Source organism: Leucoraja erinacea, chromosome 18, assembly GCF_028641065.1.
Source record: "Leucoraja erinacea ecotype New England chromosome 18, Leri_hhj_1, whole genome shotgun sequence".
Lineage (NCBI taxonomy): Eukaryota > Metazoa > Chordata > Chondrichthyes > Rajiformes > Rajidae > Leucoraja > Leucoraja erinaceus.
Window position 1 is genome coordinate 25,264,901 of NC_073394.1, and position 26,526 is coordinate 25,291,426.

The following is a 26,526-nucleotide window of genomic DNA, read 5'->3' on the forward strand; positions in this document are numbered from 1 at the left end:
TCTCCGGAGGTCGGGCCGCAGCAGCAGCAGCAGCAGCGCTCCACCACCGCTCCACCCGCTCCGGACTCGGCCAGCTCCGCGTCGGTGAGGTGAGTAGTCGGCAACAGAGCCCCCGGTCTTCCTGTTGGAGGCCGCTCCACGTTGCAGCCCCAACGACAACGGAGACCCGACAAAGAAAAGGTTGGGTCTCCCGTGCAGGGAGAGATTTAAAAGTTACCCCCTCCCTCCCACCCCCCCACACACACATACCCCAACAAAAAATAACAAAAACTACATAAAAACATAGACAAAAAATAATAAAAACGCAGACGGGCTGCAGAGGCCACTGCTGACGAGAGTCACGCCGCCTACTGGTGCAAAGTCCACACAGACAGTCTCAAGGTCAGGATCAAAACCCGGATCTCTGATGTTGTGAGAAAGCAGCTTGACCAGCCGTGCAACTAAGCTGCCCTGGCACAGTAGCGCAACTGGTAGAGCCACTGACTCACATCTTAGTTGGCAAGGACGAGATAGGGCAAACGGCTTGTTTCTGTGCTGCATGGCAATGAATAAATCCTCTCATAAAGCCCAGCATTGCATTTCCTTTCCATATTGATTGCTGCATCTGCATGTTGCTTTTTGTATTTTGAATACAAAGACCATCAAAGTCAAAGTCAAAGTAGCCTTTATTGCCATTCAGACCTGAACAAAATGTTGTTGCCTTGCAGACCTACATATAGTAAAACATGGCAAAAACACACAAAAAACACATATTGACATCCGCCACAGTGAGTTGAATACTCCTCACTGTGATGGAAGGCAAAAGTCTTAAGTCTTAACATCTCATCATTTAAAACAATCTCTCATCATTTAAAACAAAATCCTGCATTTCCTTTTGAGCAACTGTAAGGCAGCAACTCTATCACTGCACCACAGTGCCATCCTTTATGAGGGTGGATGTGATGGAAAGATGAATTGCAGTGAATGGTCTCATTTTAAATGCACAGGTTGAAATCGTGTTCTTTATCTGCATTTGTTTTATTTGTTTAGACTGAAATAAAACAAGGTTCAGTAGCATCAAACCAAATTTCAAGGCAACCCACAGTGCATGCTTAGCATTGTGATCAATTACAATCAAATGAATCAACGTGCATCCAATCACAAGGATGTGTTGACACATGAGAAACCTCATTAATAATCAGCATTTAGTGAGAATGGGACAGTGTTCATAATTGATACTTTGATTATTCAGTAAACTACATTTCTTTGTTGATTATCAACTGCTTTGGGACAACCTAAAGTAGTATGTCAAAAAATTATAATTTTCTACTCTTTCTTCTTGGGCAAAACTCTTCCCCACCAACCCACAAAACAAAATCTGGATCAAATAATCAGTGCTAGAGAAATGCAACAGATTAAATTTGTCATTCACAGTGATTTAACTTCTAAACCTGGCAAAGAATGCTTAAGAAAGTGTTCAACATATGCAATTTCTGATGTGTAACACAAATTCAATTGAAATTATTCTTCCCATATTCCACATACCTGTTATGCCCTGCACATTCCTAGAGGTTACATTAAACGGTCCGCTGTTTGTAATCACTGAGACATTGTACACCCGGCCAGGTCGAAGACCAGGGAATTCTACCGTAGACGTGACATTGGTACTCTCGATTTTCTTTTCCAAATTTATCACGTCTTCAACAACAACGAAGTACATCTCTACGTTGCCAGGTGGTTCATTCCAGGAGACTAACAACGTGTCCACCGTTCCATTGTTACTCACGGTGATGTTTGCTTCTGGTATCTGTTCAGGTTCTGAGGAATTAAAAAAGTTTTTAAGTCTTCCAGGAGGATTGAGACTCAACACTTATTTGGCAGGAACGTACGGTTCCACGTGAGGCAAGTAATATTATTCACCAAATAAAAACACAGAAACATCTCAGCAGAGGAGTAAATCTTGAATGGGGTTGCAACTGATAAGAATGTATTAGAAAGACTACTAAACTAAATTCTGCACGTACTCAAATGTTAAGCTAAAAACAAAAAAAAAAGGGTGGGGGGTGGTGGGTGCAGGATCGCGGATCAGCAGTTTAAGCTATATCTGTGGAAAGAAAATTTCAAGTCAAGTTTAAAGATAAGCTGGTACTCTCCGTAGAATGGTGGTGTTCAGCAAACCAGCTTCCAGTTTGTGGGTGTTTTCATCACTGTAAATTAATTTTTTCCTATAATTTACTATAAAGAGAAGCCATAGTCTGCACAACTTACGCGTGTAGCTGGATATCTCTACGCCATCCGCCTGGATGTTGGCTACCTGTGTTATAATTGTGAAGGTGTAGTTGATTCCAGGGGTCAGGTCTGTCAGAGTCGCATTTTCAATATTTACAGTTACATTTTGAGTGTTGGCAGGTTTCAAACTTTCTTTCGTCAATACCAGATATGAATAGTTATCTTCATATTCTATTGGTTGTGTCCAATTCAAAGTTACAGAGGTGGTATCAACCTTAACAATTTGTACGTTGCTCACCATGTTTGGTTCTGTAGAGGATAAAGAAAAACAACTTTATAGATGAATTGCTCCAGGCAAACCTATTACTGACGGTAAATATACTTTAGAAACCTACAATGGCTCAGATATTATGGTTAATGTAAAACAGATGGTGCCAAATGTTCATTACATTTGCATTTCCCCCACAGAACTTCTGTGGCGTTTTTGTACTCTTTGTTATGTGTGAACATAGAAATATAGAAATTAGGTGCAGGAGTAGGCCATTCGGCCCTTCGAGCCTGCACCGCCATTTAATATGATCATGGCTGATCATCCAACTCAGTATCCCGTACCTGCCTTCTCTCCATACCCTCTGATCCCCTTGGCCACAAGGGCCACATCTAACTCCCTCTTAAATATAGCCAATGAACTGGCCTCAACTACCCTCTGTGGCAGAGAGTTCCAGAGATTCACCACTCTCTGTGTGAAAAAAGTTCTCCTCATCTCGTTTTTAAAGGATTTCCCCCTTATCCTTAAGCTGTGACCCCTTGTCCTGGACTTCCCCAACATCGGGAACAATCTTCCTGCATCTAGCCTGTCCAACCCCTTAAGAATTTTGTAAGTTTCTATAAGATCCCCTCTCAATCTCCTAAATTCTAGAGAGTATAAACCAAGTCTATCCAGTCTTTCTTCATAAGACAGTCCTGACATCCCAGGAATCAGTCTGGCGAACCTTCTCTGCACTCCCTATATGGCAATAATGTCCTTCCTCAGATTTGGAGACCAAAACTGCACGCAACACAATTTAAGAGACTGCACATTTCCTTGACGGATCCTTGCTAAGAAAAGCAGGCTTGGAAATGTGTCTACACTATTGATCAAGGTTTTAAATGTTATTCTGTAACATCTAATGCTTTTTGAAAGGCTTTTCAAAATGTGTGTAATTAATAATAATTAATAATAATAATAATGTTTTGTTTATAGGGACAGTGCATATTAATTAACATTTGCATGTAAATATGCGAGATTGTAGCCAATCAGTAGCTAATTTCCGTCTCTAGTCCCAGGCAAAGGTAGGTGAAGTGTCTTGCCCAAGGACACAACGACAGTACACACTGTCGAACCGGTCACCTTCAGGTTGCCAGCCGAACACTTAGCCCATTTCGCCATCTGTCGTCCTAATTTATTGGTGAAATTCTAACGTGAGAGAGACGAGATTTAATTCAAACCAGAGTAGCTACTTTTTCCACTCAGAGGGTATTGGGTATATTGGCTGAGCTGCCAGAGGAGGTACTAAGGCAGGTATTCTTACAGCATTTTAAGGCACTTGGACAGGTACATTGAAAGAAGTTTTAGTGGGATATGGGCCAAATTGGATGAGCTTAGTCTCAGGTTTTAGTTTAAGAAACAGTATAGAAGCAGGTCCTTTAGCCCACTGAATCCTTGCTATCGTTGATCACCCAATCACACTATCCCAATTTCTCATTTACTTCCAACACAACAGGGGTAATTTAGAGGTCAATTAATCTACAAGTCTGCACATTTTTGGGATGTGAAAGGAAACGGGAGCACCTGCAAGAAACCCACACAGTCGCAGGGAAAATGTGATAAGTCCACACAGACAGTCTCAAGGTCAGGATCAAACCTGGATCTCTGATGTTGTGAGAAAGCAGCTTGACCAGCCGTGCAACTGTGCTGCCCTGGCACAGTAGCGCAACTGGTAGAGCCACTGCCTCACATCATAGTTGGCACGGACGAGATAGGGCAAACGGCCTGTTTCTGTGCTGCATGACAATGAATAAATCCTCTCATAAAGCCCAGCATTGCATTTCCTTTCCATATTGATTGCTGCATCTGCATGTTGCTTTTTCTATTTTGAATACAAAGACCATCAAAGTCAAAATCAAAGTAGCCTTTATTGTCATTCAGACCTTATGGTCTGAACGAAATTTCGTTGCCTTGCAGTGCTACATATAGTAAAAAATGGCAAAAACACGCAAAAAACACAAATTAACATCCAGCACAGTGAGTTTAATACTCCTCACTGTGATGGAAGGCAAAAGTCTTAAGTCTTAACGGAGTCGTTCCTCGACAAGTCCTACAGTACGATTGTTACACCTAAGGTACTGGAAGAGAGAAGGTGGGAGGCAGTGAGAAAGGGAGGGAAGCATGGAATGCCAACGTCCCCGGGTGGTGTACCTCTTGAAAACAGATTCATCCGCTTAGAAGCTGTTGGGACAGAAGACGTGAGCGGCGGACTGGCTTGCGATGCGAATAGGGCTGTTGAGTCAAAACCAAAAAGGCCTAAGGCAGGCAAGGCCATTTTAGTGGGAGACTCCATTGTGAGAGGTACGGAGAGGGGTTTCTGCGGCAACAGACAGGATGCGAGGATGGTGTGCTGCCTTCCCGGTGCCAGGATCCAGGATGTCACGGACAGAGTGCAGAAAATCCTCAAGGGCGAAGGTGAACATCCGGAAGTGGTAGTGCATGTCGGCACAAACGATGTCGGAAAGAAGGGGATGAATATTCTTCAGCATGGCTTTAGAGAGCTCGGAAAAATGTTGAAAAGCAGGACCTCCAGGGTTGTTATCTCCGGTTTGCTTCCAGTTCCCCGTGCTGGCGAGAGCAGGAACAGGGAGATACAGGACCTGAATGTGTGGCTGAGGAACTGGTGCACGGGGCAGGGATTTAGATTCTTAGATCACTGTGATTTTGGGGTAAGGGGGAACTGTACAAAAGGGACGGATTGCATCTTAACAGGTGTGGGACCAGCATTCTGGCAGGCAGGTTTGCCACTGCTACACGGGTGGCTTTAAACTGAATAAGGTGGGTGGGGTTTCGAATGGTATAGTGGAGGATGAAGTTAAAGGGAAAGGGTTTCTTAAATGTGTGATCTTAAAGACAGAGGGGTGTAAAATGAGGGTAGAAGCAATAGGTAGCAAGGTGAAAAGTAAAAGTGGCAGGCAGACAAAACCCGGGCAAAAATCAAAAAGGGCCACTTTTCAACATAATTGTATAAGGGGTAAGAGTGTTGTAAAAACAAGCCTGAAGGCTTTGTGTCTCAATGCAAGGAGCATTCGTAATAAGGTGGATGAGTTGAATGTGCAGATAGCTATTAATGACTATGATATAGTTGGGATCACGGAGACATGGCTCCAGGGTGACCAGGGCTGGGAGCTGAACATCCAGGGATATTCAATATTCAGGAGGGATAGAGAGAAAGGAAAAGGAGGTGGGGTAGCGTTACTGATTAGAGAGGAGATTAATGCAATGGAAAGGAAGGACATTAGTTTGGAGGATGTTGAATCGGTATGGATAGTGCTGCGAAACACTAAGGGGCAGAAAACGCTGGTGGGTGTTGTGTACAGGCCACCTAACAGTAGTAGTGAAGTTGGAGATGGTATCAAACAGGAAATTAGAAATGCGTGCGACAAAGGCAAAACAGTTATAATGGGTGACTTCAATCTACATATAGATTAGGTAAATCAAATTGGCAGGGGTGCTGAGGAAGAGGATTTCTTGGAATGTATGCGGGATAGTTATCTAAATCAACATGTAGAGGAACCAACGAGAGAGCAGGCTATTTTAGACTGGGTATTGAGTAATGAGGAAGGGTTAGTTAGCAATCTTGTTGTACGTGCCCCCTTGGGCAAGAGTGACCATAATATGGTTGAGTTCTTCATTAGGATGGAGAGTGACATTGTTAATTCAGAAACAATGGTTCTGAACTTAAAGAAAGGTAACTTTGAGGGTATGAGACGTGAATTGGCCAAGATTGACTGGCAATTAATTCTAAAAGGGTTGACGGTGGATATGCAATGGAAGACATTTAAAGGCTGCATGGATGAACTACAAAAATTGTTCATCCCAGTTTGGCAAAAGAATAAATCAGGGAAGGTAGTACATCCATGGATAACAAGGGAAATCAGGGATAGTATCAAAGCGAAGGATGATGCGTACAAACTAGCCAGAAAAAAACCGGACGACTGGGAGAAATTCAGAGACCAGCAGAGGAGGACAAAGGGCTTAATTAGGAAAGGAAAAATAGATTATGAAAGAAAACTGGCAGGGAACATAAAAACTGACTGCAAAAGTTTTTATAGATACGTGAAAAGAAAGAGATTAGTTAAAACAAATGTAGGTCCCTTGCAGTCAGAAACAGGCGAGTTGATCATGGGGAACAAGGATATGGCGGACCAATTGAATAACTACTTTGGTTCCGTCTTCACTAAGGAAGACATAAATAATTTGCCGGAAATAGCAGGGGACCGCGGGTCAAAGGAGTTGGAGGAATTGAGTGAAATCCAGGTTAGCCGGGAAGTGGTGTTGTGTAAATTGAATGGATTAAAGGCCGATAAATCCCCAAGGCCAGATAGGCTACATCCCAGAGTACTTAAGGAAGTAGCTCCAGAAATAGTGGATGCATTAGTAATAATCTTTCAAAACTCTTTAGATTCTGGAGTAGTTCCTGAGGATTGGCGGGTAGCAAACGTAACCCCACTTTTTAAGAAGGGAGGGAGAGAGAAAACGGGGAATTACAGACCAGTTAGTCTAACATCGGTAGTGGGGAAACTGCTAGAGTCAGTTATTAAAGATGGGATAGCAGCACATTTGGAAAGTGGTGAAATCATTGGACAAAGTCAGCATGGATTTACGAAAGGTAAATCATGTCTGACAAATCTTATAGAATTTTTCGAGGATGTAACTAGTAGCGTGGATAGGGGAGAACCAGTGGATGTGGTGTATCTGGACTTCCAGAAGGCTTTCGACAAGGTCCCACATAAGAGATTAGTATACCAACTTAAAGCACATGGCATTGGGAGTTCAGTATTGATGTGGATAGAGAACTGGCTGGCAAACAGGAAGCAAAGAGTAGGAGTAAACGGGTCCTTTTCACAATGGCAGGCAGTGACTAGTGGGGTGCTGCAAGGCTCAGTGCTGGGACCCCAGCTATTTACAATATATATTAATGATCTGGATGAGGGAATTTAAGGCAATATCTCCAAGTTTGCGGATGACACAAAGCTGGGGGGCAGTGTTAGCTGTGAGGAGGATGCAAGCAGACTGCAAGGTGACTTGGATAGGCTGGGTGAGTGGGCAAATGTTTGGCAGATGCAGTATAATGTGGATAAATGTGAGGTTATCCATTTTGGTGGCAAAAACAGGAAAGCAGACTATTATCTAAATGGTGGCCGACTAGGAAAAGGGGAGATGCAGCGAGACCTGGGTGTCATGGTACACCAGTAATTGAAAGTAGGCATGCAGGTGCAGCAGGCAGTGAAGAAAGCGAATGGTATGTTAGCTTTCATAGCAAAAGGGTTTGAGTATAGGAGCAGGGAGGTTCTACTGCAGTTGTACAGGGTCTTGGTGAGACCACACCTGGAGTATTGCGTACAGTTTTGGTCTCCAAATCTGAGGAAGGACATTATTGCCATAGAGGGAGTGCAGAGGAGGTTCACCAGACTGATTCTTGGGATGGCAGGACTGTCTTATGAAGAAAGACTGGATGGACTTGGTTTATACTCTCTAGAATTTAGGAGATCGAGAGGGGATCTTATAGAAACTTACAAAATTCTTAAGGGGTTGGACAGGCTAGATGCAGGAAGATTACTCCCGATGTTGGGGAAGTCCAGGACAAGGGGTCACAGCTTAAGGATAAAGGGGAAATCCTTTAAAACTGAGATGAGAAGAACTTTTTTCACACAGAGAGTGGTGAATCTCTAGAACTCTCTGCCGCAGAGGGTAGTTGAGGCCAGTTCATTGGCTATATTTAAGAGGGAGTTAGATGTGGCCCTTGTGGCTAAGGGGATCAGAGGGTATGGAGAGAAGGCAGGTACGGGATACTGAGTTGGATGATCAGCCATGATCATATTGAATGGCGGTGCAGGCTCGAAGGGCCGAATGGCCTACTCCTGCACCTAATTTTTATGTTTCTATGTTTAACATCTCATCATTTAAATCAATCTCTCATCATTTAAAACCAAATCCTGCATTTCCTTTTGAGCAACTGTAAGGCAGCAACTCTATCTTTCCAATTCAACGAGGGTGGATGTGATGGAAAGATGAATTGCAGTGATTGGTCTCATTTTAAATGCACAGGTTGAAATCGTGTTCTTTATCTGCATTTGTTTTATTTGTTTAGACTGAAATAAAACAAGGTTCAGTAGCATCAAACCAAATTTCAAGGAAACCTGCAGTGCATGCTTAGCATTGTGATCAATTACAATCAAATGAATCAACGTGCATCCAATCACAAGGATGTGTTGACACATGAGAAACCTCATTAATAATCAGCACTTAGTGAGAATGGGACAGTGTTCATAATTGATACTTTGATTATTCAGTAAACTACATTTCTTTGTTGATTATCAACTGCTTTGGGACAACCTAAAGTAGTATGTCAAAAAATTATAATCTTCTACTCTTTCTTCTTGGGCAAAACTCTTCCCCACCAACCCACAAAACAAAATCTGGATCAAATAATCAGTGCTAGAGAAATGCAACAGATTAAATTAGTCATTCACAGTGATTTAACTTCCTAAACCTTGCAAAGGATGCTTAAGAAAGTGTTCAACATATGCAATTTCTGATGTGTAACACAAATTCAATTGAAATTATTCTTCCCATATTCCACATACCTGTTATGCCCTGCACTTTCCCAGAGGTTACATTAAACGGTCCGCTGTTTGTAATCACTGAGACATTGTACACCCGGCCAGGTCGAAGACCAGGGAATTCTACCGTAGACGTGACTTTGGTACTCTCGATTTTCTTTTTCAAATTTATCACGTTTTCAACAACAACGAAATACATCTCTACGTTGCCAGGTGGTTCATTCCAGGAGACTAACAACGTGTCCACCGTTCCATTGTTACTCACGGTGATGTTTGCTTCTGGTATCTGTTCAGGTTCTGAGGAAATAAAAAAGTTTTTAAGTCTTCCAGGAGGATTGAGACTCAACACTTATTTGGCAGGAACGTACGGTTCCATGTGAGGCAAGTAATATTGTTCACCAAATAAAAACACAGAAACATCTCAGCAGAGTAGTAAATCTTGAATGGGGTTGCAACTGATAAGAATGTATTAGAAAGACTACTAAACTAAATTCTGCACATACTCAAATGTTAAGCTAAAAATAAAAAAAATGGTGGGGGGGGGGGCGGGATCACGGATCAGCAGTTTAAGCTGTATCTGAGGAAAGAACATTTCAAGTCAAGTTTAAAGATGAGCTGGTATACATCAAGCTTACATTCACCACTGAAATAGTGCAAGCAGCCAAAGGCAGAGCAGGAATAGCACAGAAAATTAAAATGACAGATACTCTCCGTAGAGTGGTGGTGTTCAGCAAACCAGCTTCCAGTTTGTGGGTGTTTTCATCACTGTAAATTAATTTTTTCCTATAATTTACTATAAAGAGAAGCCATAGTCTGCACAACTTACGCGTGTAGCTGGATATCTCTACGCCATCCGCCTGGATGTTGGCTACCTGTGTTATAATTGTGAAGGTGTAGTTGATTCCAGGGGTCAGGTCTGTCAGAGTCGCATTTTCAATATTTACAGTTACATTTTGAGTGTTGGCAGGTTTCAAACTTTCTTTCGTCAATACCAGATATGAATAGTTATCTTCATATTCTATTGGTTGTGTCCAATTCAAAGTTACAGAGGTGGTATCAACCTTAACAATTTGTACGTTGCTCACCATATTTGGTTCTGTAGAGGATAAAGAAAAACAACTTTATTGATGAAATGCTCCAGGCAAACCTATTACTGACGATAAATATACTTTAGTAACCTACAATGGCTCAGATATTATGGTTAATGTAAAACAGATGGTGCCAAATGTTCATTACATTTGCATTTCCCCCGCAGAACTTCTGTGGCGTTTTTGTACTCTTTGTTCTGTGTGAACAATTTAAGGGACTGCACATTTCCTTGACGGTTCCATGTTATCAATCCTTGCTAAGAAAAGCAGGCCTGGAAATGTGTCTACACTATTGATCAAAGTTTCATATGTTATTCTGTAACATCTAATGCTTTTTGAAAGGCTCTTCAAAATGTATTAATAGTAATTAATTAATTAATAGTAATAATAATGTTTTGTTTATAGGGACAGTGCATATTAATTAACATTTGAATGTAAATATGCGAGATTGTAGCCAATCAGTAGCTTATTTCCGTCTCTAGTCCCAGGCAAAGGTAGGTGAAGTGTCTTGCCCAAGGACACAACGACAGTACACACTGTCGAACCGGTCACCTTCAGGTTGCCAGCCAAACACTTAGCCCATTGCGCCATCTGTCGTCCTAATTTATTGGTGAATTTCTAACGTGAGAGAGACGAGATTTAATTCAAACCAGAGTAGCTTCTTTTTCCACTCAGAGGGTATTGGGTATATTGGCTGAGCTGCCAGAGGAGGTATTAAGGCAGGTACTCTTACAGCATTTTAAGGCACTTGGACAGGTACATGGAAAGAAGTTTTAGTGGGATATGGGCCAAATTGGATGAGCTTAGTCTCAGGTTTTAGTTTAAGAAACAGTATAGAAGTAGGTCCTTTAGCCCACTGAATCCTTGCTATCGTTGATCACCCATTCACACTATCCCAATTTCTCATCTACTTCCAACACAACAGGGGTAATTTAGAGGTCAATTAATCTACAAGTCTGCACATTTTTGGGATGTGAAAGGAAACGGGAGCACCTGCAAGAAACCCACACAGTCGCAGGGAGAATGTGCAAAGTCCACACAGACAATCTCAAGGTCAGGGTCAAACCCGGATCTCTGATGTTGTGAGAAAGCAGCTTGACCAGCCGTGCAACTGTGCTGCCCTGGCACAGTAGCGCAACTGGTAGAGCCACTGACTCACATCTTAGTTGGCACGGACGAGATAGGGCAAACGGCCTGTTTCTGTGCTGCATGACAATGAATAAATCCTCTCATAAAGCCCAGCATTGCATTTCCTTTCCATATTGATTGCTGCATCTGCATGTTGCTTTTTGTATTTTGAATACAAAGACCATCAAAGTCAAAGCCAAAGTAGCCTTTATTGTCATTCAGACCTAGTGGTCTGAACGAAATTTCGTTGCCTTGCAGTCCTACATATAGTAAAAAATGGCAAAAACACACAAAAAACACAAAAACATACGCCACAGTGAGTTGAATACTCCTCACTGTGATGGAAGGCAAAAGTCTTAAGTCTTAACATCTCATCATTTAAAACAATCTCTCATCATTTAAAACCAAATCCTGCATTTCCTTTTGAGCAACTGTAAGGCAGCAACTCTATCAGTGCCATCTTTTATGAGGGTGGATGTGATGGAAAGATGAATTGCAGTGAATGGTCTCATTTTAAATGCACAGGTTTAAATCGCATTCTTTATCTGCATTTGTTTTATTTGTTTAGACTGAAATAAAACAAGGTTCAGTAGCATCAAACCAAATTTCAAGGCAACCCACAGTGCATGCTTAGCATTGTGATCAATTACAATCAAATGAATCAACGCGCATCCAATCACAAGGATGTGTCGACACATAAGTGAGAAACCTCATTAATAATCAGCACTTAGTGAGAATGGGACAGTGTTCATAATTGATACTTTGAGTTTTCAGTAAATTACATTTCTATGTTGATTATCAACTGCTTTGGGACAACCTAAAGTAGTATGTAAAAAAATTATAATTTTCTACTCTTTCTCCTTGGGCAAAACTCTTCCCCACCAACCCACAAAACAAAATCTGGATCAAATAATCAGTGCTAGTGAAATGTAACAGATTAAATTTGTCATTCACAGTGATTTAACTTCCTAAACCAGGCAAAGGATGCTTAAGAAAGTGTTCAACATATGCAATTTCTGATGTGTAACACAAATTCAATTGAAATTATTCTTCCCATATTCCACATACCTGTTATGCCCTGCACATACCCAGAGGTTACATTAAACGGTCCGCTGTTTGTAATCACTGAGACATTGTACACCCGGCCAGGTCGAAGACCAGGGAATTCTACCGTAGACGTGACTTTGGTACTCTCGATTTTCTTTTCCAAATTTATCACGTTTTCAACAACAACGAAGTACATCTCTACGTTGCCAGGTGGTTCATTCCAGGAGACTAACAACGTGTCCACCGTTCCATTGTTACTCACGGTGATGTTTGCTTCTGGTATCTGTTCAGGTTCTGAGGAATTAAAAAAGTTTTTAGGTCTTCCAGGAGGATTGAGACTCAACACTTATTTGGCAGGAACGTACGGTTCCACGTGAGGCAAGTAATATTATTCACCAAATAAAAACACAGAAACATCTCAGCAGAGGAGTAAATCTTGAATGGGGTTGCAACTGATAAGAATGTATTAGAAAGACTACTAAACTAAATTCTGCACATACTCAAATGTTAAGTTAAAAATAAAAAAAAGGGTGGGGGGTGCGGGATCGCGGATCAGCAGTTTAAGCTGTATCTGAGGAAAGAACATTTCAAGTCAAGTTTAAAGATGAGCTGGTATACATCAAGCTTACATTCACCACTGAAATAGTGCAAGCAGCCAAAGGCAGAGCAGGAATAGCACAGAAAATTAAAATGACAGATACTCTCCGTAGAGTGGTGGTGTTCAGCAAACCAGCTTCCAGTTTGTGGGTGTTTTCATCACTGTAAATTAATTTTTTCCTATAATTTAGTATAAAAAGCCATAGTCTGCACAACTTACGCGTGTAGCTGGATATCTCTACGCCATCCGCCTGGATGTTGGCTACCTGTGTTATAATTGTGAAGGTGTAGTTGATTCCAGGGGTCAGGTCTGTCAGAGTCGCATTTTCAATATTTACAGTTACATTTTGAGTGTTGGCAGGTTTCAAACTTTCTTTCGTCAATACCAGATATGAATAGTTATCTTCATATTCTATTGGTTGTGTCCAATTCAAAGTTACAGAGGTGGTATCAACCTTAACAATTTGTACGTTGCTCACCATATTTGGTTCTGTAGAGGATAAAGAAAAACAACTTTATTGATGAAATGCTCCAGGCAAACCTATTACTGACGATAAATATACTTTAGAAACCTACAATGGCTCAGATATTACGGTTAATGTAAAACAGATGGTGCCAAATGTTCATTACATTTGCAGTTCCCCCGCAGAACTTCTGTGGCGTTTTTGTACTCTTTGTTCTGTGTGAACAATTTAAGGGACTGCACATTTCCTTGACGGATCCATGTCATCAATCCTTGCTAAGAAAAGCAGGCCTGGAAATGTGTCTACACTATTGATCAAAGTTTCATATGTTATTCTGTAACATCTAATGCTTTTTGAAAGGCTCTTCAAAATGTATTAATAGTAATTAATTAATTAATAGTAATAATAATGTTTTTGTTTATAGGGACAGTGCATATTAATTAACATTTGCATGTAAATATGCGAGATTGTAGCCAATCAGTAGCTAATTTCCGTCTCTAGCCCCAGGCAAAGGTAGGTGAAGTGTCTTGCCCAAGGACACAATGACAATACACACTGTCGAACCGGTCACCTTCAGGTTGCCAGCCGAACACTTAGCCCATTGCGCCATCTGTTGTCCTAATTTATTGGTGAAATTCTAAGGTGAGAGAGACGAGATTTAATTCAAACCAAAGTAGCTACTTTTTCCACTCAGAGGGTATTGGGTATATTGGCTGAGCTGCCAGAGGAGGTATTAAGTCAGGTACTCTTACAGCACTTAAAGGCACAACACAACAGAGGTAATTTAGAGGTCAATTAATCTACAAGCTTGCACATTTTTGGGATGTGAAAGGAGACGGGAGCACCTGCAAGAAACCCACACAGTCGCAGGGAGAATGTGCAAAGTCCACACAGACAGTCTCAAGGTTAGGATCAAACCTGGATCTCTGTTGTTGTGAGAAAGCAGCTTTACCAGCCGTGCAACTTTGCTGCCCTGGCACAGTAGCGCAACTGGTAGAGCCACTGACTCACTTCTTAGTTGGCACGGACGAGATAGGGCAAACGGCCTGTTTCTGTGCTGCATGACAATGAATAAATCCTCTCATAAAGCCCAGCATTGCATTTCCTTTCCATATTGATTGCTGCATCTGCATGTTGCTTTTTGTATTTTGAATACAAAGACCATCAAAGTCAAAGTCAAAGTAGCCTTTATTGTCATTCAGACAAAAAAGGGGGTGGGGGGGGGGGCGGGATCGCGGATCAGCAGTTTAAGCTGTATCTGCGGAAAGAACATTTCAAGTCAAGTTTAAAGATGAGCTGGTATACATCAAGCTTACATTCACCACTGAAATAGTGCAAGCAGCCAAAGGCAGAGCAGGAATAGCACAGAAAATTAAAATGACAGATACTCTCCGTAGAGTGGTGGTGTTCAGCAAACCAGCTTCCAGTTTGTGGGTGTTTTCATCACTGTAAATTAATTTTTTCCTATAATTTACTATAAAGAGAAGCCATAGTCTGCACAACTTACGCGTGTAGCTGGATATCTCTACGCCATCCGCCTGGATGTTGGCTACCTGTGTTATAATTGTGAAGGTGTAGTTGATTCCAGGGGTCAGGTCTGTCAGAGTCGCATTTTCAATATTTACAGTTACATTTTGAGTGTTGGCAGTTTTCAAACTTTCTTTCGTCAATACCAGATATGAATAGTTATCTTTATATTCTATTGGCTGTGTCCAATTCAAAGTTACAGAGGTGGTGTCAACCTTAACAATTTGTACGTTGCTCACCATATTTGGTTCTGTAGAGGATAAAGAAAAACAACTTTATTGATGAAATGCTCCAGGCAAACCTATTACTGACGATAAATATACTTTAGAAACCTACAATAGCTCAGATATTATGGTTAATGTAAAACAGATGGTGCCAAATGTTCATTACATTTGCATTTCCCCCGCAGAACTTCTGTGGCGTTTTTGTACTCTTTGTTCTGTGTGAACAATTTAAGGGACTGCACATTTCCTTGACGGATCCATGTTATCAATCCTTGCTAAGAAAAGCAGGCCTGGAAATGTGTCTACACCATTGATCAAGGTTTTAAATGTTATTCTGTAACATCTAATGCTTTTTGAAAGGCTCTTCAAAATGTGTATAATTAATAATAATAATAATGTTTTGTTTATAAGGACAGTGCATATTAATTAACATTTGCATGTAAATATGCGAGATTGTAGCCAATCAGTAGCTAATTTCCGTCTCTAGCCCCAGGCAAAGGTAGGTGAAGTGTCTTGCCCAAGGACACAACGACAGTACACACTGTCGAACCGGTCACCTTCAGGTTGCCACTTAGCCCATTGCGCCATCTATCGTCCTAATTTATTGGTGAAATTCTAACGTGAGAGAGACGAGATTTAATTCAAACCAGAGTAGCTACTTTTTCCACTCAGAGGGTATTGGGTATATTGGCTGAGCTGCCAGAAGAGGTACTAAGGCAGGTACTCTTACAGCATTTTAAGGCACTTGGACAGGTACATGGAAAGAAGTTTTAGTGGGATATGGGCCAAATTGGATGAGCTTAGTCTCAGGTTTTAGTTTAAGAAACAGTATAGAAGTAGGTCCTTTAGCCCACTGAATCCTTGCTATCGTTGATCACCCAATCACACTATCCCAATTTCTCATCTACTTCCAACACAACAGGGGTAATTTAGAGGTCAATCAATCTACAAATCTGCACATTTTTGGGATGTGAAGGGAAACGGGAGCACCTGCAAGAAACCCACACAGTCGCAGGGAGAATGTGCAAAGTCCACACAGACAGTCTCAAGGTTAGGATCAAACCTGGATCTCTGTTGTTGTGAGAAAGCAGCTTGACCAGCCGTGCAACTGTGCTGCCCTAGCACAGTAGCGCAACTGGTAGAGCCACTGACTCACATCTTAGTTGGCACGGACGAGATAGGGCAAACGGCCTGTTTCTGTGCTGCATGACAATGAATAAATCCTCACATAAAGCCCAGCATTGCATTTCCTTTCCATATTGATTGCTGCATCTGCATGTTGCTTTTTGTATTTTGAATACAAAGACCATCAAAGTCAAAGTCAAAGTAGCCTTTATTGTCATTCAGACCTTGCGGTCTGTACGAAATTTCGTTGCCTTGCAATCCTACATATACAGGTGCACAACCTTTTATCCGAAAGCCTTGGGACCAGACACTTTTCGTAATTCAGAATTTTTCGGCTTTCGGAATGGAAGATTTTTAACGTAGTGGTAGAGTGCTCGGCTCATATCCGCAAGGTCGCGAGTTTGCGCCTCGATCCCGGCAGTTACTCAATCGCGAGTTTGAGTCTTCAATGTAGTTTTTTCTTGCAGAATAGGAGAGAATAGGGAGGGTTAGGCTGGGATCATTCTCTGCGAGATGATCTTAGTGCGGGAGACAAGTGTAGGAGAGGTATACTGACTGTGTGGGCAGAACTTTGGAAGTGATTGCCCACCATTCTCAAAAGCCGCTGTGTCTCCCTGTCCCTCCAACTCCAGAGGAATCCGCTCCCCGATGCGCCGCTACGGCGACAAGTGGCAGTTCGCCCACAGCCCGAGCTGCGCCCCCTCATCCGCAACCCGGGTTCCTCTGGAGTTGGAGCGGGGCTGGGCTAGAGTTGCTGCTGGCTGTGAGTCTCTTGGATCTCCGTGCTTGCAGTCGGTGTCCCGTTGGTCCTGACGTCTCCGGTCACCCCCTGGAATGGAGCTGAGACTGGGAACTGTACCGCCCTTATCCCCCTCCCTCTGCAACTGCAAACAACCCCACAGTTCCCAGTCTCAGCTCCTGTACAGGGGGGTGGCCGGAGACGTCACAGCCCGAGCTGCGCCCCCTCATCCGCAACCCCAAGACCAAGACGCACTTTGCACACCATCAGCTTCTGTCCCTACGGGGAGCGTGTTCCTCTGGAGTTGGAGCGGGGCTGGGCTGCTGCTGGCTGTGGGTCTCTGGGACCTCCGTGCTTGCAGTGGGCCTGGGGGCCGGTGTCCCGTTGGTCCTGACGTCTCCGGTGACTGGCACTGGCTCCGACGTGAAGACAGTGCAAACCCCCCGCGTCGGTGCAATGGGCGGGGAGCTGGAGAGGGGAGGGAAGGGGTCACACACATGGCCGGGAAGCAGAGGGGTGTAGGTGGGGTGAAACTGAAGGGAGCGACAATCTGCTGCTACCTGCCCGCTGAGTTAAAAAGTTCCCACGCAAGACTCACGATACACTGTGTATCGTGAGTCTACCGTGGGAACTTTTTTAAATCAGCGGGCAGGCAGCAGCAGATTGTCAATTATTAACCCTCCCGCGCAATATACCCTCACTTTCTCTTTTATGAATGGGGATTTAGTTCCCCTTTCTTCGAGGACCGACCGGAGGTTCCGCTGTCACCTCTGCGGGCCGCCCTCGGTGAACGTCTTCAAGGACCTTTTTTCAAGGACCGAGAAAATGTCCGCTATTCAGAGCTTTTCGTTATTTGGAACTTCGGATAAAAGGTTGTGCACCTGTAGTAAAAAATGGCAAAAACACACAAAAAACACAAATTAACATCCACCACAGCGAGTTGAATACTCCTCACTGTGATGGAAGGCAAAAGTCTTAAGTCTTAACATCTCATCATTTAAACAATCTCTTATCATTTAAAACAAAATCCTGCATTTCCTTTTGAGCAACACAGTAAATCACTTCATATTTTTCTCACATTATAATACCTGTACATCCACCATGTCCTCAAACAGGCTCGCTATAACCTCCTGAAGCCTCTTCACCTCTCACCCTTACTCATAAACTTACCTAGTTTAGAATAATCAACATTTGGTCCCCTCAGTCAAATTGTTGATAGAGTTTGTAAATAACCATGGGTCCAAACACTTATTCATGCAGTACACTACCAGTAACAGCCTGCCAACCTGAAAAACCTTTCTTTCTGATTATATTTGATCATGAACCATGTGTGTGTACCAATTCCACGTGCTCTAATCAGAGTGACCAAGATCCTATGTGAAACCTTATCGAAAGGTTTCTGAAAATCCAAATTCACAAGTTTCTTTGGTGCCATCTCATCGATTGCATGATTTATCATAATAAATATAATCATAATCATAATCATAATTTATTAGCCAAGCATGTTTTGCAACATACGAGGAACTTCATTTGCCATACAGTTATACCAATAGAAAGCAAAGGAACACACAATACATTTTAACATAAACATCCACCACAATGACTCCTCCACATTCCTCACTGTGCTGGAAGGCGAAAAGAAGTTAAATCTCTTTCCTTCTTTGGCCTCCTGCGGTCAGGGGCCTCGAGCCTTCCATTGACGGGATGATCTTGACTCCCGCAGCCTTTGGCGTTTCAGTCCTCGTGTGGGGGCGATCAAGCTCCCGCATCGGAGGGGGGGGATCTCAGCTACCCCGTGCCGAGCGATCAGACCCTGGGTCGGGGTTGGTCGAATCTTCTGCGTCGTTGGAGCTCCCGACATCAACGGTCTCTACCAGAGACTGCAAACTCCTTGATGTTAAAGTCCGCAGGCCGAGGTTGGAGAGTCAATCCCAGGCAAAGGTTCGGCTCCGATAGTGTGTGTGTGTGTGTGTGTGTGTGTGTGTGTGTGTGTGTGTGTGTGTGTGTGTGTGTGTGTGTGTGTGGGGGGTGCAGGGGAAGGGGGGATGTGGGAGGGGGGGCAGGGGGGGGGGTTGCGTGGGGGGGGGGGGTGTTTGGGGGGGGGGGGGGGAGAGAGCTCTTAGAAAAGACGGGGAAGAGCCATGGAGGAGAAGGGGGTAGCACGGGGAAGAGGGGGCAGGAGCCAGCGAGGGGGACCAGGAGGGCGAAGGGGCTGGAGCTGGCGGCGCGATGGGGACTCACAGCGGGCGCTGGTTGCTGGTTGTTCTCCCCCACTGGGATCAGAGTCTCCCCTTTCCGTTTGGCGACATCGGCGACATCTCCGACTCCACGCCGCACTGGGCTGGGCCGTTTCCGGTCCCCCCGAAAATTTTGTAGATTTGAGACCTCCGCAGGCCATCCACAGCGTCCCTCAGCTTCAATTTGCGATGGCGCAAATGTTAATATTGGCTAAATTAAAGACACCATAAAATGGAGGATCCCATGCACTTGTCAGAATTGCTAAAGCTTTGTCAGCTGAACATTACAGGCTTTGATTGGCGCCAGCTTGTCTAGACTCAGACTGATATGCAGGATGGTAATGGATCCAGGTGTTCTCCAGGTTTCTCTTAAATTGATAACATATATAGTGATTTTGCAAACTGACCTTAAATGCATCATTTCTATTGTGCCACTGCAAAAGCATTGTAAAACATACATAATGTTGCAAGACGGTCATCCTGTTAATTGATGATTGGCCGAACTGTTGAGCCTTGGAGAAGTTGTTTGATTTCCAGGGCACATGTTTCAATGTTTGTTCTTGTTAGTTTCCTTCGAGAGGTTTCTTTCTTATACATTGTATGAACTGTTGTATCATTGGGTTAGGGAAATGCCTGTTATGTATGGGGTTAATCGATATCTGTAATTGGATTATTGAGAGACCACCCCCATGTGGTTCGGCCCCTCGAGGTCCCGGGACATATAAAAGTCCGCGATCACGAGGCTCAGCGTCGATCTTCTGGAAGAGCACTTGGTACTGCGTCAACTTCTGGAGTGCCTCTGTCTGAGCGAGGCCTAGAGGGCTTGAACGGGCAGACACGAGGATCGAACACGCGGTGGGAGAGGTACAGTGTGTGATCTGTGACGCGTTTTTGGTTAAATAATATGTGATTGTTTCAAGTGCTTGATTCAGTGTTTTTACTGAAACTAGACTGGGGGGAAGCTTAGAAACGAGCAATTATCACAGGAAGGGGCGAACCGTCCCAGGGAGTGACAGGAGAAGAGACTAATCCGCGCGGCGCTGACTGGCAGTAGAGGAGATCGATCTGCGCACCCATGGTTTATAAGATTTTCAAACCTCACTAACTTTTACATTATATCAACGATCGGAACAAAACTTGGTGCACTCGCAGCACAGGAGAGCGGTGAGTGAGCTGGCTAAAAATTGCAGCACTATCGCGTACCGATTTTGTGCAAATAGAAAAAACGGAAGATAACAAGATCAGTTTTAGTTACGTACAGATAGATATATTGCTAATAAACATTAACAATTTCATTCATGTATAAAAATAGTGAGGTTTGAATATTTCACATAAAGTAGTCAAAATATATTGGTCAAGGCACTCCACATGGATTTTTCCTGCAATATTAGAAGACGAACAGGTGCGGCAGATATACAAAAGGACAAGAATAAAAGTAAGGTATTTGTTTATAAACTACACACTGGAATTGAGAATAGAGATTTTACTTACTGGTGAATTGAAATGTCGATACACTTTCACTCAGCAATTCCCCCGGTCCAATAGTGGCCACACAAATGGTATAGTTGGTTCCAGAAACAAGGTTTGGAATTATTGCTGAGCTGGAATTTACTGTCATAAACATTTCAGCAGAACCATTTTTGTAAGTTATTTTGAAGGTATAACTTCCGTCATCCATATCCGAAGGTGCATCCCACATCAGCGAGATGAAATTGTTGCTGACATTGGTCACTTTGATCGTTCCTGGAGGCTTGGGATCTGAGTGGCATAAAATTTCCAGAAAATTAGTCCCTCCTATACCAGAGCTAATTCCCAAATTGTGTTTGTCCATATTAGTTATGACATGCTATTTTCTATACTAGTTATGACATGCTATTGTCCATATTAGTTACAACATGCTATTGTCCATGTTAGTTCTGACATGCCATTGTCCACATCAGTTATGCCTTAGAATTAATATTGATGTTAAAAGAGCTTTTTGAATATGGATTGTTTTTATCTTGGAAAATAGTAAAAACATAGAAAATAGATGCAGGAGTATGCCATTCGGCCCTTCGAGCCAGCACCACCATTCAATATGATCATGGTTGATCATCCAAAATCAGTACCCCGTTCCTGCTTTCCCCCATATCCCTTGATTCCATTAGCCCAAAGAGCTATATCTAACTCTCTCTATAAAACATCCAGTCAATTGGCCACCACTGCCTTCTGTAGCAGGGAATTTCACAGATTCACAACACTCTGGGCGGAAATGTTTTTCCTCATCTCAGTCCTAAATGGCCTACCCCTTATTCTTAAACTGGGACGCCTGGTTCTGGACTCCACCAACTTTGGGAAAATTTTTCCTGCATCTAGCCTGTCCAATTCCTTAAGAATTTTATCTGTTTCTATAAGATCCCCTATCATCCTAAATTCCAGTGAATATAAAGCCCATTCTTTCATCATATGTCAGTTCGGCCATCCCGGGAATTAACCTGGTGAACCTACGCTGCACTCCCTCAACAGCAAGAATGTCCTACCTCAAATTAGGAGACCAAAACTGCACACAATACTCGGGGTGTGGTCTCACCAGGGCCCTGCACAACTACAGGAGGACCTCCATGCTCCTGTACTCAAATCCTCTTGCTATGAAAAGGAGAAGTTTACAGGCAATACTGGAAATGCACATCACTCTTGGGTTTGGCTTTTCCCATCATTTTTGACCTGCCATGCTTTCTGGCTATTTGGTTTGAATAAAAAAGTGATTTCACAAAGGTTCCCATCGATCACCCCATCAGGCCAGAGTTGATTGGCTCCCATTTCACCACACTTCCCGACATAAGGAAATCCTTCTTCTAAATTTTATCTTATTGCTTTCCTAGTTTTGATAAACTATCACTCCACAGATACTGTCCAACCTGTCGAATATTTTCAGCATTTAACCTTATTTCCTTCATAGAGTAAACCATAAGTACCTTCAAAATTATCAAGAAGTGAAGGGTCTCTGCCTGAAACGTCACCTGTCTATCACCTTGAAATGTTAATGCTCACAAGTAAACAGTTGGCATAATGATTTATAATCGAAAAATAGCAATATCAAATAATATATCAATGGATTTCATACTGTTTAGATACTCAAGCTGTGTAATTTTGTAGTTTTATGATTCTAAAGAAATTTATGTAAAACAAAGTACTTATGGAACAGATTTGTAATTGTTTTTCTAACTATTACAGCATTTCAATGGATCACAGATCCCATTGGTCATTTCAATGCAATGACCAAGGTTATTGTTCAAAGGCCGGTACGAGATGTATTAAGCAGATGCTGTACCTCAATGTTCTTGTGCAAACAACAATAAACACAACATACTTGAGACGAAGAATCCGTACAAGTTGACTCTCACGTACGTTTCACAAATTTTAAGTTATATTTAATTGTTCATAAATTTATTCATATTCTATTCCTTCCATTTAGGCGACCACCCTCCCCTCCAATAATATTGGATCGTAGTCAACCAGCGAAATACGTCAAATTTCTCAAATGAAGTGATTTAACTTCTAAATTTAAGTGGTAGTTCAGAAACTTGGCAACATTTGGCATTTCTGAGAAGTAACACAAATTCAATCAAAATTATTCTTCGCACATTTCACATACCTGTTATACCCTGCACGTTTTCAGAGGTTACATTGAAAGGACCGCTGTTTGTAATCACCGACACTTTGTACACCCGGCCAGGTCGAAGACCAGGGAATTTTACTGTAGACGTGATATTGGTACTCTCGATTTTCTTTGATGACATTTTCACGTCTTCAACAACGATGAAATACATCTCCACGTTGCCAGAAGGTTTAATCCAGGAGACTAACAATGTGTCCACTGTCCCATTGCTACTCACGTTGATGTGCGCTTCTGGTATCTGTACAGGTTCTGTGGAATTAAAAACGTTTTAAGTCTTCCAGGAGGATTGAGACTCAACACTTATTTTGCAGGTAGGTACTGTCGAAGCATGGTGAGTAATGTTATTTACAGAATTAAAACACAGAAAGATCTCAGCTTCTGGTATCTGTACAGGTTCTGAAAATAAGAAGATTAAATTTGTGCCTGCTGAGAAGAATACAAATTGCAATTTCTACTCCTCTGGGAAGCTGCCCAAGGCTCAGTTCTGGCTTGTCCAGACGAGGAGTCCTCTCAGAAGAAAATACATTCCCATTCCCTCATCAGACAGAAAAGAAATGTAGAGATTAACAAGATGCAAGATTCCTGGTGAGGAGCTCGGAGCTCAGCTGAGGAGGTGAATCTGGGATTGAGACGCTAACGACTGTCAACCTGCCCCCTCTCCCTCCCTCTTTTCCTGCCCCCCTTTCCCTCCCTATCTCCTTCCCTCCCTCTCTCCCTGTCTCCATTTGTCTCTATTGACAAAATTGATCACATTGCACTTTATAAAAAAAGTACAGGAAAAATTATATATTTAATTTCAATATAATCTCTCTCATCAAATCAAAATGTGGAAAGCTCTATTGTGATATTAAACTTAGACAATAATGTTCTCATGCAGAGCATAGCAATAAACAGCAAAAATTGTTTTTTAAAGTATTTTTGCTACTGTATAAGAGCAAGACTTACTTGTGTAGCTCAAGGCTTTTACTGGATTTGCTCGAGTTCCATCTGCGACAAATGTCGTAATGGAAAAACTGTATTTGGTTCCAGATGTCAGATTTTTTATGGTAGCATTCTCAAATTCTACAGTAATATTGCCATAATTATCGATCGGGGGTGGGTTTCCCTCGGTCAGTATCATGTACCGATATCCTTCTTTATGATCCACTGGCTTCACCCATTGCAGGATTATGAAGTTGGTGGTGACAGTCACCACAGTCACATTCTGCACTTCATTAGGCTCTATTAGGAAAGGACACAAAACATTTTGTCAGTGAAAGATGAACACTGAACAAAGAGGAAAGGATTTGTATTAAAAGAATGGGTGAACCTTACATTCAATCACATAAGAACACAAGGGTCAAATTAAATGTATTGAATTGTAAGTTTTATTAGAAGAACTATTGATTAAAAGTGAAAGGGAAGAGTAAGGAGGAAGCAGGGGGGAGCAGGATAGTTCATTGGCAAACTTGCCAATTGATTTGAGAAAGTATAAAAAAGATGAACTGTCTCTTACAACCAAGTCATTGCAATTTTACACTGCCAGATAGCGCACACGGCATTTCCAAAAAGACCCGGGTCTTCTTTAAAGGAAATGGACAATTGAATGCAAATCCAATGATTCCATTTTTGGCAATGAATAAAATAGCAATGGTTCACGGACAGAGATAGACAGGAAATTGCCACCACATCATTGAAGTTTGTTGAATTTTATGACGATTCTTTGTTTACAGATAAATATTCATATCAGGCATCTCACTGTGAAATAACCCATTAAAATTTCAAATGCAAAGAGGTGTAATTGCAATAGTATGGTAAATATGGTAATGGTAAAGCAATTAGCTCACTACAAATGCAATTCTGGATTCTGTCATATTATTATTTATTTGAATTATAACTTATTAGTCCACCTCTTAATTTCCTATAGCCTTATGGCATGGCAGCGATTTTGCAGAAAGTTGCAACCATAGATGCAAGTTTCAATCCTTTGATATAGCTAATAAATTATTCCCCCAGCCAACAATCAACTCATCCTGTAGAAAGGATGAAATAAAGATTTTGCACAATATTACTCATCTACCAAAGCCGTACAAAATCTTCATCAAACCTAAATTGATAAGAATTGCATATTTGTATGAAATATCTGTTGTTGGAATCAACTAGTGCTCTGCTAGTGAAATTAATGCAGTGACGGTCCTTCCTTTCATTCCATCAGGAGAAGGTACATATTTAAAGATGAAGTTACTTTTGAATATCAGGGTTGAAACCTCTGTCAACCACTGTCATGTGAAATCTTTTGATTTATAGATGGATTATTGCTCATCTTGCCGCTACAACTTCTTTCAGGCTTGTGATCGGAAAGTCTACTCAAGGCAAGATTTAATGACACGGTCTTACAAGACACAAACCTCACTGAAGCCACATAGTGCTGACTTGCAAGTGCTGATGAAATGCCAATAAACAAATCCACCTCATCCACAGCAATGCTTAAAAATGTCATAATTACAAAATAATGATTAACCTTGACATATAGTATGCTGCTGGGTTCTATTCCATCTAGGCTCAATGATAGAGCAAGGATATGGCCCCTGACAGGTTTACCAGTGTATTGGTCATGACAAAACAAATTGACAAAATGAAAAGTGTCTTTCAAAGAGCAACAATCCTAACAAAGGAAACAAAAGTTGCAGTTACCCCCAACTCTGCAGAAACCTGCACCCAAATATCTGAAACAGTAACCAGCAAATAGTTTTCAAATGCCCTCACAAATGGGACCATAGTCCTCTCTAGCTTGATTATCACATATGGGCTCAACCAAGTCCACAATACAAATTGCATCCCACATACTTGAAATCTGATTCAGATCATCAGTTTCACACTTCACTCCAATGTGAACAAGCCATTGGAGAAATATCTATTTATGACACCTATTTGTCTTTTCATCTCATAAAGTAGATACAGTAAAGGGGGCTGTACCACTTGGGTGACCTAATCTGCCAGTTTAGAAGAAGTGTCTTTGACCTTCAAACTCGCAGCATGGTCAACACGTGGTCTTAGGAGGTCCTATGAGGTTGCTGGAACTCTCCTTCATGCTCGAGGGAAATGTCACTGATTGCACTCAGGTCTGGTTGTCAAGCTTTGATAGATGCCAATAATTGTTTCCATCACACAGAGTAATGATCAACCACTTCACAAAATCAAAAAATGACAAAGCCAAACATTCATTGTACCATTTATATTCATACAATGTTCAATTTTTCAGCGCAAATGTGATAGTCAGAACAAGATCAGTTAAAATAATGGAAACACCTAATAATAATTACAATTCCATGACAAAGAAATAAGCTCTCCATTAATAACAAAACTACTACTAATTACTCCTTCTGCAGATCACAATCAAAACAAACTCTATCTCCCAAATATTATCCCAAATCCAATGATCTGTAGCTGGAACGAGATTCTTTCCTTCTTGCTTCTGGACGGTGTTCTGCACCTTTGCACACAAGGAAAATTGCTTCACACTTACTTGTAAACTGATTTAGAACCACAGCTTCACTCTTCACTCCACCTTGAACAACAGTGGTCACAGAAATTGTGTAATTGGTTCCAGACTGCAGATCCACAACTAGCTA

The 26,526-nt window shown here is 42.0% G+C and overlaps 1 protein-coding gene across 1 annotated transcript in view; it reads right to left on the reverse strand.

Annotated features, from left to right (window-relative positions):
• The window catches only part of LOC129706006 (titin-like), a 174,445-nt gene that overhangs the window by 51,858 nt on the left and 96,061 nt on the right, over window positions 1–26,526 (reverse strand). The window contains 10 exon segments of the mRNA XM_055649976.1: window positions 1,525–1,797; window positions 2,248–2,517; window positions 9,106–9,378; window positions 9,908–10,177; window positions 12,366–12,638; window positions 13,162–13,431; window positions 14,913–15,182; window positions 20,749–21,015; window positions 22,892–23,164; window positions 23,861–24,136. Coding sequence (XP_055505951.1) covers window positions 1,525–1,797; window positions 2,248–2,517; window positions 9,106–9,378; window positions 9,908–10,177; window positions 12,366–12,638; window positions 13,162–13,431; window positions 14,913–15,182; window positions 20,749–21,015; window positions 22,892–23,164; window positions 23,861–24,136 — 2,715 coding nt within the window.